At 40.4% G+C, this 15,410-nt stretch overlaps 1 protein-coding gene across 1 annotated transcript; it reads left to right on the top strand.

Moving 5' to 3' along the window:
• Window positions 1–7,716: 7,716 nt before the first annotated feature.
• LOC148018762 (tubulin alpha-1 chain) lies at window positions 7,717–9,792 on the top strand. Its single transcript, XM_087701070.1, has 4 exons — window positions 7,717–7,968; window positions 8,156–8,390; window positions 8,481–8,851; window positions 8,960–9,792. The coding sequence occupies exons 1-4, from the start codon at window positions 7,876–7,878 to the stop codon at window positions 9,614–9,616; spliced, it is 1,356 nt and encodes a 451-aa protein (XP_087557196.1). The 5' UTR covers window positions 7,717–7,875; the 3' UTR covers window positions 9,617–9,792.
• Window positions 9,793–15,410: the final 5,618 nt, after the last annotated feature.

Raw genomic sequence — 15,410 nt, 5'->3', positions numbered from 1 at the left:
ACATTTCCGATAAGATCTTCGTCATCCTGTTGCTCAAGGTCGATGCACAGGGGCATGTTTTCAATAACTAGATTTTCTTCTCTTACTCTTCAGATCTTTTCCAGATCAATATCAATATCATCAAAAGCTAATTTATGACTAGACTTTGAACAATCAGGGAACATGAATTCCAAGTATTCTGATAGTTCTAATGCTGTTGAGCCTGGTTGTATTGTCTTCTGGAGGAGTAAGGGTTCTGTTGTGGTTTGTGACCATGAACCTGTAGGTTGACAGTAGATGTCTTGGATTTGCTGCAAGAGATCTTCAGGATACTTTGTATCTTGTCGATTTTCATAACATAGCAAATCACTTTCCTCAAGTATAGGTGTTCTAGGACTTTAAGTAGCAGTAGAGGTACCTTCGCCTATAGGTATAATTTCTTTTTCTTTGCCTTTACTGGATATGTGCATATTCCATGCACTAGTTGCTGGTGGAGGAAAAGTGTGATGTCCATCTTTTATGGAGCCTCTTGTTAGAAAAGGTAGACCAGTCTGTTGCCATACTTGGTGTATTTACTATTGCTGAAGAAACATTAGTAGCTTGCTTTATAATAGTGTTTTTCTGTATCTGTTGGCATAAGACAAGTTATTGGTCTGCAATCTGCTGAAGAGAATCCATCTTTTCTATGAGTCCTGAAAGAGCCAAATGTGTCCAGTTGGCTGCTTGTAGTTCTGGTGTCCAAGAGTAGCCATTTTGAGGACGTAGGTAAAGGGCAGCTTTATAATTATTTTCTTCATATTCAAAAGTCCGGATGACATTAAGCACAGAGGAGGAAGCTTTTTCAATCATCTTCTTGCAATGCTGACAAACTCCATGTACCACTTGATCATGTGAGCAAGGCTGTGTATGGAACTTGAGAAGGTTTGTTCTTTGTGAGAGAGAAACCTTCAGTTGTGGTTGTACAACGGCCTTTGAATGTTCTGGAGGATTTGGTAGCAACTGTTTTTGTGGGAGTAATAATGTTTTTCCTTTTATATTCTGAACTTTAATGATCTTTGGAGGAAGTAATTCCTTTTTCCTAATGGAACTAGTATCAAGCTACTATTCTGTAGGTAGCTCTATCTCTGATCAGTTGACACAGTCAGGCAAGAATCTTTGTGTGACCTCATCAAATTTCATAATGATGGTCTGTCCTTTATCTGTTGAAGAACTAACTCCTTCAATTACCCTTGGTATAGCTAGAGACATACAGCGAAATACCATTCTATACTGGATGTCTAAATGTGGAGAGGATGCTTTCACTTGCAATCCTAGGGTTCTAATATGTAGCATAAGAACGTCTAAGAGGTAGGGATCATCAATTGCTATAACATAATTAGGTCTGAGCTCAAAAAATATTGGGCCATTTGACAGAGGTGAAACTGCAGCTCCTACAATCATATCTTGTAATTCTAAGTGGCGAGTATCTAAGACTGCTGCCATACAGGATGCATTTAATCCTTTGCGAAACAAAGATGTAAACACAGTATAAATAAGCGATGAGTATAAACGAGAGATACAGTGTAAAGCCACTAAGCACTAATGCAGTGATGGAGGTAAAGTGTCAAGGCGAAAACTGAGAAGACTTGGTGTTGCTTGGAACTTGCTCTCTAGATCTGTATTCCTTATGTTATGTTATGAGTTACAAATGAGAGCCTTATATATGAAAACTTAGAGGGTCAAAACCTTTTTCCCGCTAAGAAGTGGAGAGGAGAGGATCTAATAAAGTTACATTGATGCCTTTAGGCAGGAACAAACAAGTGAACTTTGCAAAGTGAAAAAGAATATTGTACATCATGTCTAGTGTTCTTATTAGGGTGGTTTTCGGGAAAGTAGGTCTGCTACAGTATTTTGGATTCCCGGTACATGCTCGAAGGTGACATCCACAGCATCAAAGAATAATGACCACCGAAGGAGTCTTTTGTTCCCTATTTCATTTGGTGCTTTTTTAGTTAAGTAGCCCGGTACATGCTTTAAGTCTGTTCTGATGGTGAAAGGAACAAATTCCACAAAGAACCTAAAAACTTTGATGGCTTTAATCATGGCGAGGATTTCTCTTTAGTATGAAGGATAATTCTTCTGGGTAAGTGAGAAAATCCCGGAAGCATATCTAATTGGGTGTAGTGTAGTAGGTTCTTGTTCTTGTTCACAAAGACATGCAGCCAGCCGGAGTCAGATGCATCCGTATAGAGGATCAGCGAATGAACCAGAGGGCAATCTTAGAGGGGGAAGATTGCTAATTAGCTCCTTGATATGCTGTACGGCCACAGTATGGATGTGTTCCCATTCGAACTTATCTTTCCTCAATAGGGGATATAGGTCCTTTGTATAAGTGGCAATGTTGGGTGCAGAGGAATTTACCCAATTTAAGCAACCTAGAAATTGTTGTAATTGTTTTACTGAGTTTAAACTAGCTACCATATCCACAAGTTTTTTCAAGACATGGTCTTGAAGTCTGATTTGTCCCTGAGAAATTTTAATACCAAGAAAATCAATGGAAGACTGGAACATGAGGGACTTGGTTGGTGATAGAACCATTCCGGTGGCTCCAAATGGAGTGGCAACCTGAGATAGATGATCTAGATGTTCTTGAATAGTTTCAAAAAATACTAGAATATCATCTATGTATGTTAGACAAAAAGGAAAATTCCCAAAGATTGCATCAATCCACTCCTAAAATTTAGTGGGTGCAACCTTAATGCCGAAGGAAAGAACTGTCCATTGGTAGTGTCCATGGGGGACACAGAAAGCGGTTTTATACCTTTCTTCCTTTTTTAAGGGCAATTGCTAAAAGCCAAATTTAAGATCAAACTTGCTAAAAACATTAGCCTTTTTGTTTCTTTTTAGCAGTAGGTCCTTCAGAGGAATAGGATGACCATGACCTATGAGATACTTGTTCAGAGGTTTATAATTGATAACCATTCTATTTTGCCCTCGTTTCTGCTCTAAATGCTTGTTGACATAGAATGCCTAACAAGCCCAAGGAAGTTTTGGGTTCTATCAATCCTTTTTCCAGTAGGGATTGTATCTCTTCTTTGCAAAGCATTAAATCTTCTTCTTTCATGCCTTGATGCATAGCTTTTGTAGGTATAGCATTTGGCTAAATGGGTAGCGAAATAGCATATTTTTGTATTTTTTCCTTGTACATCATGGGGTCCTCATGCATGAACTGTTGAAGTTTGTTCTTCATGTGTGTGATTTGAGCTTCATGCTTCTTCATCTCTTGCTTTATCCAGAATTCTATGGCAACTGTTTTGCCATGTCTAGTGGTCTCTGTGATTGAGTAGATTGTTCTACCAATCCGAGGGAGTAGAGGAAGTTTTGTCTTTCGATTTTTATAGGTGATGCCAAATTTAGTGGACCAGAAGATGTATGGAACAAGATGCTGTAGGATATCTGTGCCAATCAGAAGGTCATACCTCATTTGCCTCATGAGCTGAATTTCAATGGGCACTTTGATTTGATCAAACTGAAGATATGCCTGTGTAACATGGATAAGTGTAATCTTCTTATTATTTGAGAGCTCTACTATAATAGGTGTAGTAACCTTTATACATTTTTTGGGAAAGAGCTCAAAGGGGGCAATGGTAAGGCTTGATCATATGTCAAGTAAAGCGTCAACATTCAAAGAGAACTGTGGCATGTTCTTCAGTTGAACACATACCATAGGAATGGGTCCACCAGTGTCTAGGACATTGACTTTGAATATGCGTGCCTTATGTAATCTGATCTGGTTCACTAGAGTTGTAGGAGTAGATGCCAGTTGTACCTTCTGCTACGTCTTTCTAATTAGAAAAAATTCTTCTGTAAACCTTGCATAATGACTTGACTTCTTGTTGCATTTGAGAGAATGCTTTTAGCATTTCTTCACCTATATGCCGAGTAGCAATAGTTGTTGGTGTCAAGGATTGTAACAGTTGAGATGCAGTTCTTGGTTGATGTAGACTTTCCAGCTTATGTGGTATGAACATGCTTGCCTAATTCTTCGTTTCTGGGCCCAAAGCACCTAGTTTAGGCAAATCATAAAGGTTAGAGAGAAATTCTTTTATCCTTAGTCTTTTTGGTTTTGGAAGAGGATGTGTCAGTATTTGAAGTATCTAATGATTCAAAGGAATCATACTTCTTTTGTTTTCATTTTAAGTCTTTGGGGTAGGAAAAAGCTGAAGCCATGAATTTTTGTTTCCTATCTCCTGGGAAATAGGACTTGTGAGCATTTACTGGATGAAAGTTATATGACATGATTGTATCCTCATCCGAGACTTCTGTTGCATCAGAAACAGTGTCTTCTTCTTCTTGTTCTGACTCTTCTTCCTCAGTTGTATGCCAAGAATTGGAGGAGTCTGTTGTAGCAGAAGCTTCCGAGTTAGAGGATTCTGTCTCAGTAACAGAATCAGTGTCATACTCACTATCATAAGAGTATTCAGTGTCCGAATAGCTATCATATGAGTAATAGCTGTCATAATCAATGTGATGTTGCAACATATTGACTTGCATTTGCTTGTTCTTTCTTCTTTGGACATTTGTTAGCCAGATGAGATGGACTTCCACAAATGAAACATTTCAGTTCCTTTTTGTTCGTTTCATTTATATGCTCTTGGCTGTACTGTGCCTTTCCTTTTGGGTATTTGTATGACTTTCTTGAATTCCTTGAATACCTTGAGTATCTAGGTATTGTATCATTTTGTTTGTTGAAAAAGGATTTTGCATGAGAATAAGTTCTATAATACCTGGAGGGATGGCGATGTCTATGGTGCCGGTGTTTGTACCTTGATACATTATCACAGCTACATTTGTCACATCGGAAATCCATGTCAAATTTATGTGCCTGCTTGTGGATGGATTGGGGAAACCTTTGGTTTAGCTGAGTCATCTTTTGGTGGTGAGAAACTTCTATGGTCTGAATAATCTGTCCCACACTATCTGTAAAGTCTCTGTATTCTGTCTTCATTTTCTGTTTACAGTAAAATGGAATGGGCTCTGGGAAAGAGCAAACAAGGTGTTCCTTCATGGTGTTTTCATGAGCTCCTAAGCCTTCATACAAAAGATCTCGCATATAGATTAGGTATTCACTATTCTTTGCTATCATTCAAACCCTTTCCTTTGAAACATGGATTTGGCAATTTCAATAAGGTGCCATGAGGGGCCTCTTTATGTGGGATGGAATGAGTTTGTGGCGCAATTTTTTGCCAATGATAATCTAGTTAGGCCAGATCCTAGCTCTATTAAGATACTATTGACCGTGCATGAGAGATTCCTAGAACTTTTAGGGTATGTGGTGGTTAGCTCTACCAAGATTGAATTAGTTTGTTTGGGATTTGAAGAGACTCTAGGATGGGTCAAACAATTATGCTTCAAACTGATCCCTCTAGGACAAATATTGAGATATCTTCAGTGCCCTCTTAGTGTAGGAATCTCATCTAGACAAAGTTTTGAGTGGATGAAACAAAAGGTTGGTCCAATGGAAGAAGAAGTCTATTGGTTATTGTTGTAGTTTTCTTATCAATGGTGCTTAGCTTTAGCAAGTAATCTCACTGAGGGAGAGAGATATAGAGCTCTTTGCCAATTTTCTATTGCAAAATACGAGGAAACAAAGTGTGGTTGGAGATCCATTTCTTGGACTCTAGTAACACAATAGCGACTAAAGGAGGACTTGATGTTATGAACCTTACCCAAAAAGCATAAGCCCTTTTGTCTAATTTAATTCAAAAGAATGGAGGTGCGCTAGTCTTGGAATATCCTTTTGAAGTTCTAGTGTGCAAAAGGCAAATCAAAAGAATCTCAACTTGTTTGAACCAAGGTGGATAGATTCATCTCTTAAGTCCATGACCGAATGCTCATATATGGTTAGCGTGTGGAAGTGTGGCACAATATCCCTAATAAAACAAGATGGATTCGTACTTACGACATGCAATGTGACCTTGCCCTCAAGCAAATAATTTGGATTTTGAATCAACCTTTGGTGAGAAGCCTTGGCTTTCAAAGTCCTTAATTGATAAAGGAGTCATTCCTTGGGAGTATATGTGGGACAGACACAATGGGGAACACATTACAAGGCACCTATTTTAGGATTGTTTAGAAGCAAAAAAGGTTTGGAGGCAAACCCACTTTTGGTTAAAGAAAGCTAGCTTTGCAGAGCGCGTTGATGCTAAGTTGGCCCTATTTGGAGACAAGGGGCTGAGAGATGAACAGACCGTGAGGTGCTAGATGTCTTGAGGGCTATAATAGTACAATAAAATTGGAAACTCAAAAATGAAACTCCTTAGAAGGGTCAACTTATTCCAAATGGATTGATGGATGAAGATTTGGAATGAAGTATTGATAGGATTGAAAGTGTCTAGAGTGAATGCTAAGGCTTATAAAGTGTTTCACAAAGGTCTTTTCAAGGCTTAAGGCTAGCCTTGAAAAATATCATTTTCTAACACTCTAAATACCTCTTATTTTTTGATGATATAAGAAAAGTATAAACACACCATCAACACCATAATGAGTGCACGTGCCACATTCATGGCTTCTCAATACATTTTTCCTTAAACCGGACGTGAAAGGAGTCTATAAAAGATATTTGTCCAATGCTTATGACAAACATTTTTGGTTGCGGATACAAAAGCTTTTAACTTAAAATTTTGAAGGGATTTTTAATTACTGTGTTTATATAGTTTACCCTTTGTAAAGTTCAACATCCTAAACCTTATTCTTTAAAATCTGAAAGTTATGTGGTGATTTTTGCAATTCATTTACATTAAACCTAGGCTTTTCATTAACATTGTATGTTGATGATAATATAAAGCCACATTATGTAAGAAAAGTATAGACACACCATCAACACCATAATGAGTGCAAGTGCCGCATTCATGGGTTCTCAAAAGACATTTCCTTAAACTCCACGTGAAAGGAGTCTATAAAAGATATTTGTCCAATGCTTATGGCCAAACATTTTTGGTAGCAGATATAAAAAGCCTTTAACTCAAAATTTTGAAGGGATTTGTAATTACACTGTGTTTGCAATGTTTACCCTTTGTAAAGTTCAACATCCTAAACCCTTCTTGTTGAAGATTTGAAAGTTATGTGGGGATTTTTGCAATTCGTTTACATCAAACCTAGGCTTTTCATTAACATTGTATATGCATGCCAAGCTGGGAGGGATGTTGTCCATGTCATTGTCAGGGAGGGTGGAGGGGCCAATGATGGAGCATCTAGCGAAAAAGCTCTCTTGTAATGCTTTTTGTTAGTTCTTTGGGGGGGGTTTGACGATTGATCATTCAAAAATATTATGTTTGCGAAATACTTTGCACAACATTAGAAAACTACACATACGGGTCTTTTTGAAAGTAATATTTACAAATTTCAGCAAATCATCGATTGACACGTAAGCCAGATCCTAGCATATTCCTTTTGGTTTGGTGGGCAATCACGTTACCAGGATGGGTGTCTTCCGTTTGGCACCCAATAACAAAATCAGGATCGGTGCCCTTTGTTTGTACGTGCGGCCCACCGCCCACAAACGAATGAAATGAGATGAGATGAGATGAAATGAAATGAAAGGAAACATGCTACCGCCCCCACACAACCGTTATACAATTTTGAAATCGGCTGGCTGTTCATAAACAACGGTCAGATCAGACGGAGCAGCGCCGTTAAGCCACCGTTAACTGCTCCTCCTCTTTCCGCTACAAAAGGGGCCACTAAGGAACTGAGACTACCTATCGTAGCTCGGAAGGTGTCTTCGCACACGCCTTTACAGCGAGCCTCACCTTGAAGCTCTGCCCCCTGTCTCTTACTCTCTCGTCCTGTAACCCTAACCCTACCTGCTCTCTCTCTCTCTCTCTCTCTCGCACAGCTCTTCCATCTCCCCTCGCCATGAGAGAGTGCATCTCCATCCACATTGGCCAAGCCGGCATTCAGGTCGGAAATGCTTGCTGGGAGCTCTACTGCCTCGAACATGGCATCCAGGTACTTGTCTCCTTCTTTCCTGTCTGCTTGTTTCGTAGATCAGGTTGTTTTAGCTCCTCTTCTCTGCATTATCGGTGAACCTGCTAGTCTTTGCACAGGAATTTGTGTCCATCGTGTTTTTTCGTTGATGTGCTGCCTTTCGTTGTTCTCTGTGTGTTTACCTTTCCTTGTCCTCTCTTGAGTGCAGCCTGATGGCCAAATGCCGAGTGATAAGACCGTAGGTGGGGGAGACGATGCCTTCAACACTTTCTTCAGCGAGACCGGCGCCGGGAAACATGTGCCCAGGGCTGTGTTCCTTGATCTGGAACCGACTGTTATCGACGAAGTTCGCACAGGCACATACCGGCAGCTCTTTCACCCTGAGCAGCTCATCAGTGGAAAGGAAGATGCAGCGAACAACTTCGCCCGTGGCCACTATACGAGTATGCTTGTCGACCGTTCTCCCTTGTTTTCCTCTTGATGTTTTATTTTGCCTTCGAAGTTATTGACTCTTTGTGCGTATGTGTTCGTAGTTGGAAAAGAGATAGTGGACCTGTGTCTGGACCGCATTAGGAAGCTTGCAGACAACTGCACTGGCTTGCAAGGCTTCCTCGTTTTTCACGCCGTCGGCGGTGGTACCGGTTCCGGCCTTGGCTCCTTGCTCCTAGAACGCTTGTCTGTAGACTACGGCAAGAAATCAAAGCTAGGGTTTACTGTGTACCCTTCCCCCCAAGTGTCTACTTCCGTTGTGGAGCCCTACAACAGCGTCCTGTCTACTCACTCTCTTCTCGAGCATACTGATGTGTCTGTGCTGCTTGACAATGAAGCCATATACGACATTTGCAGACGATCCTTGGACATTGAGCGTCCTACCTACACTAATTTGAATCGGCTCGTATCTCAGGTTTGTTAATAGCCATTCGATGCTTTGTTTTCGTCACTACACGAGGCGATGCTCTGTTTTCGTCACTACTCGAGGCCTGTGGTTGACATCTATTCGTTTTCTTGCCAGGTTATTTCCTCCCTTACGGCCTCGCTTCGCTTTGACGGCGCCTTGAACGTAGATGTTACCGAGTTTCAGACGAACTTGGTTCCTTATCCGAGAATTCACTTCATGCTCTCATCCTATGCGCCCGTCATTTCGGCTGAGAAAGCCTATCACGAGCAGCTCTCTGTTGCGGAGATCACCAACAGTGCGTTCGAGCCCGCGTCTATGATGGCCAAGTGTGACCCGAGGCATGGAAAGTATATGGCCTGCTGTCTCATGTATAGAGGCGATGTTGTGCCCAAGGATGTAAATGCGGCTGTGGCCACTATTAAGACCAAGAGGACCATTCAGTTTGTGGACTGGTGCCCTACCGGGTTCAAGTGCGGCATCAACTATCAGCCCCCTACTGTCGTACCTGGAGGTGACCTTGCCAAGGTACAGAGAGCCGTGTGCATGATCTCCAACTCAACCAGCGTTGCGGAGGTGTTTTCTAGAATCGACCACAAGTTCGACCTTATGTATGCCAAAAGGGCTTTTGTGCACTGGTATGTTGGTGAAGGTATGGAGGAAGGTGAATTCTCCGAGGCTCGTGAAGATCTTGCTGCACTCGAGAAGGACTATGAGGAGGTCGGCGCTGAATCTGGAGAGGGTGATGAGGGTGACGAGGGTGAAGAATATTGATGTGTTAAGTAGGTAGCTGTTTCAAATAGGTAGTTGGTTTATGTTGCATATTCAAGTCTTTTTGATTTGCAATGCCCATTGATGGTTTGAAATGTCGGTGTTGCTGCACGCTCTTCTACGCGCCTTGTAATTCAATTCTCTGTTAAGAGAAAGCAATATAGCTTCTGTTTCCATTAGTCGAGCAATTCTCTGTCTATTTACTCGCAACAACTCACACGCGGGCACACTCATGCACACTCGCATGCACACACATGCACACTCACACATACACACACACACACACACTCTCTCTCTCTCTCTCTCTCTCTCGCTCTCGCCACACCTTTTTCGGAGATCTGAATGTTGGCGCAGGATTTGTCTGTCAACATAAGTGCACTTTCAGTTGGCGCAAGATTTGTCTGTCAACATAAGTGCACTGGAACTGTCGTCGTTCAAGCACATATAGGGTTGTCTCTGATCGATAATACACGAGAGACATTGTCAATACTGTGTCTGCCGCTTCGAGCGATAAACTTCGCCTGTTGTGATGTGAACTTCGAGCGATAAACTTCGCCTGTTGTGATGTGAACTCGATACGTCAGGAAGGGCTCTGAGAATTGGCCCTTGCGATTAGAATGAACGTGTAGACCAATGCGGAAGGGCGGGCAACAACTGTGGAGAATAAAATCTTGTATGGCGCATCGAAATGTCCCCGTACCCGCCGAACTTAAGGTATACTGCAGAGGGACGCACCCATATATATCGGGTCTTGTAAATCCTGTACCTCTCCAGGTTTTTCTAATCGGGATTCCTATCTAGCCAATCTTGAAGTTTACGATCTGTTCTTATAGCCATGGTCACTAGGGTGCAATAATCAATACCTTATGCTAAGGTCTTTCCACAACATTATGAAAATATGCCTATGCTCATGCTCCATGCCAACGACGGTGAAAGAAGTGCATTTGTGGATCATAGAAGTTGATGCGGGGATCTTGGTGCTTATAACACATGCGAGAGCTAAGCTAGGTCTTGATAGCCAGTTGAACTCCATGAAGCCTGTTTCTCTTTCTCTTGAGCACATTCCCTAATGCTTATGCTCATGCTTGATGATGAAAGGAGTGCATTTGTGGAACATGGAGCTTCTCAAATGCATCCTTTCGTCATGAAGATCCCATTGTTGAGCTTGTATAGTGCAATATTTTGGTTCCATCCATAATAACATTGCTTGAGAGAAGATGATGCGAGCATATGTGAACATATGTGAGAACTTGGGGCTCAATAGCCATTATGCTTGGTGGTTGAACCTATTGAAAAGTGTCTCCAAGATCCCGTTGTTGAGCTTGTAAACTTGGGGCTCAATAGATGGCCATCATGCTTGGTGGTTGAACCTTATAGGTGATTCAAGAGTAATTTAGAACAACTATAGTCAATAACCAAGCTCTTTCACCTCTTCCATTCCTTGCAAGGTGGATGAAGAAGGGCATTCAAGAGTAATTTTGAATGCCCTGCAAGGTGGATGAAGAAGGGCATTCAAGAGTAATTTAGAACGACTATAGTCAATAACCAAGCTCTTTCACTCCTTGCAAGGTGGATTGAATGAAGCGATAGGTGATTCAAGAGTAATTTAGAACAACTATAGTCAATAATCTTGCAATTGTAAAGCTTAAGCAGAAACAATGGACAGAGGTGTGTCTCTAGATAATGAAAATGAGACACCTCTACTCTCGAAAAGCAAGAAAGCAAAACCTCAAAATTTGCATACACATGAATAGCTATTTTATTTTTTCTCATTCTTTAAATAGAAATTTTACATATTTTAGAGTCACATGATGTTGTCCTATACTTGAAAGGCAATAGATGTTATGAAAATCTACAAGATACAGATTATCCTGAAGACCTCTTGCAGCAAATCCAAGACATCTACTGCCAACCTATACTTGAAAGGCAGTGAATGTTATGAAAATCTACAAGATATAGATTATCCTGAAGACCTCTTGCAGCAAATCCAAGACATCTACTGCCAACCTACAGGTTCGTGGTCACAAACCACAACAAAACCCTCATTGCTCCAGAGGAATTCATGTTCCCTGATTGGTCAGAGTCTGACTACAAATTAGCTTTTGATCTGGAAAAGATCCAAAGAGTAAGAGAAGAAAATCTAGTTCTTGAAAACATGCCCCTGTGCATCGACCTTGAGCAACAGGATGACGAAGATCTTACCAGAAATGTCCATAACAGATTGAACTTCAGATACATGGGTGAGAGTATTCAACAGACTCCACCAGATCTACCCTCTACAGAAACACCTGCATGGTATGCTCGGGATTAGGCTTATTTTGAAGAAAAAATAGTCTACACCCTCATATCTTCGGATGAAGATGGTGATAGTGTGATTCTCTGCGCACAGATGAATGCACATCATTTTGTTATTCCAAGTGCTTCATTGAATGCAACTACTTCTGTGGTTCTACATCCAAACCATCCCATAACAATTTCTACAAGAAGATTGGTGTTCCAGAGAAAGTTGGTACATTTCCTATTTGGTCCATTGATGGAAAGATGCCAGAAGAGATTAAACTGCTCATCTACATGATGTATGCATACGCAGGACAAAAGATAGTTAACAAGCCACAAACTAGCAGACTTGACATACTAAATGCTATTACACGCGGATATGTAGGTGGAATCAAGCATTGGTGGACAATCTATTCATCCCCAGGTAAAAGTTGCCATTGCACAGGACCCAGATCCTATACATATACTTTTTGAAATACTACTAGGAGAACTAGTAGGCAATAAACTTGATGATGTTTTAGAAGCTCGTGAAGCATTCTTCAAGTCCAAGCTTTGCAACCCCTGCATCTATAAAGAATACCTAATCTATATGCGAGATCTTTTGTACGAAGGCTTGGGAGCTCATGACAACACCATGAAGTAACACCTTGTTTGCTCTTTCCCAGAGCCCATTCCATTTTACTGTAAACAAAAAATGAAGACAGAAAACATAGACTTTACAGATAGTGTGGGACAGATTATTCAGACCATAGAAGTTTGTCACCACCAAAAGATGACTCCGCAAGTAGGCACATAAATTTGACATGGATTTCCGATGTGACAAATGTAGGTGTGATAATGTATCAAGGTACAAACATCCACACCATAGACATCACCATCCCTCCAGGTATTATAGAACTTATTCTCATGCAAAATCCTTTTTCAACAAACAAAATGATATAATATCTAGATACTCAACGTATTCAAGGAATTTAAGAAAGTCATACAAATACCCAAAAGGAAAGGCACAGTACAGCCAAGACCATATAAATGAAACGAACAAAAAGGAACTGAAATGTTTCATTTGTGGAAGTCCATGTCATCTGGCTAACAAATGTCCAAAGAAGAAAGAACAAGCAAATGCAAGTCAATATGTTGCAACATCACATTGATTATGACAGCTATTACTCATATGATAGCTATTCAGACACTCAATACTCTTATGATAGTGAGTATGACACTGATTCTGTTATTGAGACAGAATCCTCTAACTCAGAAGCTTCTGCTACAACAGACTCCTCCAATTCTTGGCATACAGCTGAGAAAGAAGAGTCAGAACAAGAAGAAGAAGACACTGTTTCTGATGCAATAGAAGTCTCGGATGAGAATACAATCATGTCATATAACTTTTATCCAGTAAATGCTCACAAGTCTTATTTCCCAGGAGACAGGAAAAAAAAATTCATGGCTTCAGTTTTTTTCTACCCCAAAGACTTAAAAGGAAAACAAAAGAAGTATGATTCCTCTGAATCATTAGATACTTCAGATTGACACATCCTCTTCCAAAACCAAAAAGACTAAGGATAAAAGAATTTTTCTCTAACCCTTACGATTTGCCTAAACTAGGTGCTTTGGCCCCAGAAACGAAGAATCGGGCAAACATGTTCATACCACATAAGCTGGAAAGTCTACATCAACCAAGAACTGCATCTCAACTGTTACAATCCTTGACACCAACAACTATTGCTACTCGGCATATATGTGAAGAAATGCTAAAAGCATTCTCTCAAATGCAACAAGAAGTCAAGTCATTATGCAAGGTTTACAGAAGAATCCTTTCTAATCAGAAAGACCTATTAGAATGTACAACTGGCATCTTAAAGGAATTACAAGAATTACCTTCTACTTCTCAAGGAAGGCCTACTCCTACAACTCCAGTGAACCAGATCAGATTACATAAGGCACACACATTCAAAGTCAATGCCCTAGACACTGGTGGACCCATTTCTATGGTATGTGTTCAACTGAAGAACATGCCACAGTTCTCTTTGAATGTTGACGCTTTACTTGACACATGATCAAGCCTTACCATTGCCCCCTTTGAGCTCTTCCCCAAAAAATGTATAAAGGTTACTACACCTATTATAGTAGAGATCTCAAATAATAAGAAGATTACACTTATCCATGTTACACAGGCATATCTTCAGTTTGATCAAATCAAAGTGCCCATTGAAATTCAGCTCATGAGGCAAACGAGGTATGACCTTCTGATTGACACAGATATCCTATAGCATCTTGTTCCATATACCTTCTGGTTCACTAAATTTGGCATCACTTATAAAAGTCGAAAGACAAAACTTCCTCTACTCCCTCGGATTGGTAGAACAATCTACTCAATCACAGAGACTACTAGACATGGCAAAACAGTTGCCAGAGAATTCTGGATAAAGCAAGAGATGAAGAAGCATGAAGATCAAATCACACACATGAAGAACAGACTTCAACAGTTCATGCATGAGGACCCCATGATGTACAAGGAAAAAAGACAAAAACATGCTATTTCGCTACCCATTCAGCCAAATGCTATACCTACAAAAGTTGTGCATCAAGGCATGAAAGAATAAGATTTAATGCTTTGCAAAGAAGAGATACAATCCCTACTGGAAAAAGAATTGATAGAACCCAAAACTTCCCCTTGGGCTTGTCAGGCATTCTATGTCAACAAGCATTCAGAGCAGAAACGAGGCAAAAAGAGAATGGTTGTCAATTATAAACCTCTGAACAAGTATCTCATAGGTCATGGTCATCCTATTCCTCTGAAGGACCTACTGCTAAAAAGAAACAAAAAGGCTAATGTTTTTAGCAAGTTTGATCTTAAATTTGGCTTTTGGCAATTGCCCTTAAAAAAGGAAGAAAGGTATAAAACCGCTTTCTGTGTCCCCCATGGACACTACCAATGGACAGTTCTTTCCTTCGGCATTAAGGTTGCACCCACTAAATTTCAAGAGTAGACTGATGCAATCTTTGGGAATTTTCCTTTTTGTCTAACATACATAGATGATATTCTAGTATTTTTTGAAACTATTCAAGGACATCTACATCATCTATCTCAGGTTTCCACTGCAATTGAAGCCGTCGGAATGGTTCTATCACCAACCAAGTCCCTCATGTTCCAATCTTCCATTGATTTTCTTGGTATTGAAATTTCTCAGGGACAAATCAGACTTCAAGACCATGTCTTGAAAAAACTTGTGGATATGCCAGATAGTTTAAACTCAGTAAAACAATTACAACAATTTCTAGGTTGCTTAAATTGGGTAAATTCCTCTGCACGCAACATTGCAACTTATACAAAGGACCTATATCCCCTATTGAGGAAAGATAAGTTCCAATGGGAACACATCCATACTGTGGCCATACAACATATCAAGGAGCTAATTAGCAATCTTCCCCCTCTAAGATTGTCCTCTGGTTCATCCGCTGATCCTCTATACGGATGCATCTGACTATGGCTGGCTGCGTGTCTTTGTGAAGAAGAACA

This window comes from Lygodium microphyllum, chromosome 20 (assembly GCF_053477565.2).
Source record: "Lygodium microphyllum isolate KBCC chromosome 20, Lygodium_microphyllum_v1.1.10, whole genome shotgun sequence".
In the NCBI taxonomy this organism is placed as follows: domain Eukaryota; kingdom Viridiplantae; phylum Streptophyta; class Polypodiopsida; order Schizaeales; family Lygodiaceae; genus Lygodium; species Lygodium microphyllum.
Note: the sequence above shows the minus strand (reverse complement) of the source record. Positions and strands in the feature narration are given on the sequence as shown.

Excerpts from the sequence above, each read along its gene's own strand:
- LOC148018762 (XM_087701070.1), top strand. The coding sequence starts at position 7,876 with ATGAGAGAGTGCATCTCCATCCACATTGGCCAAGCCGGCATTCAGGTC. Across the intron at positions 7,969-8,155 it reads GCCTCGAACATGGCATCCAG|CCTGATGGCCAAATGCCGAG; the intron begins GTACTTGTCTCC and ends TCTTGAGTGCAG. Across the intron at positions 8,852-8,959 it reads TGAATCGGCTCGTATCTCAG|GTTATTTCCTCCCTTACGGC; the intron begins GTTTGTTAATAG and ends TTTTCTTGCCAG.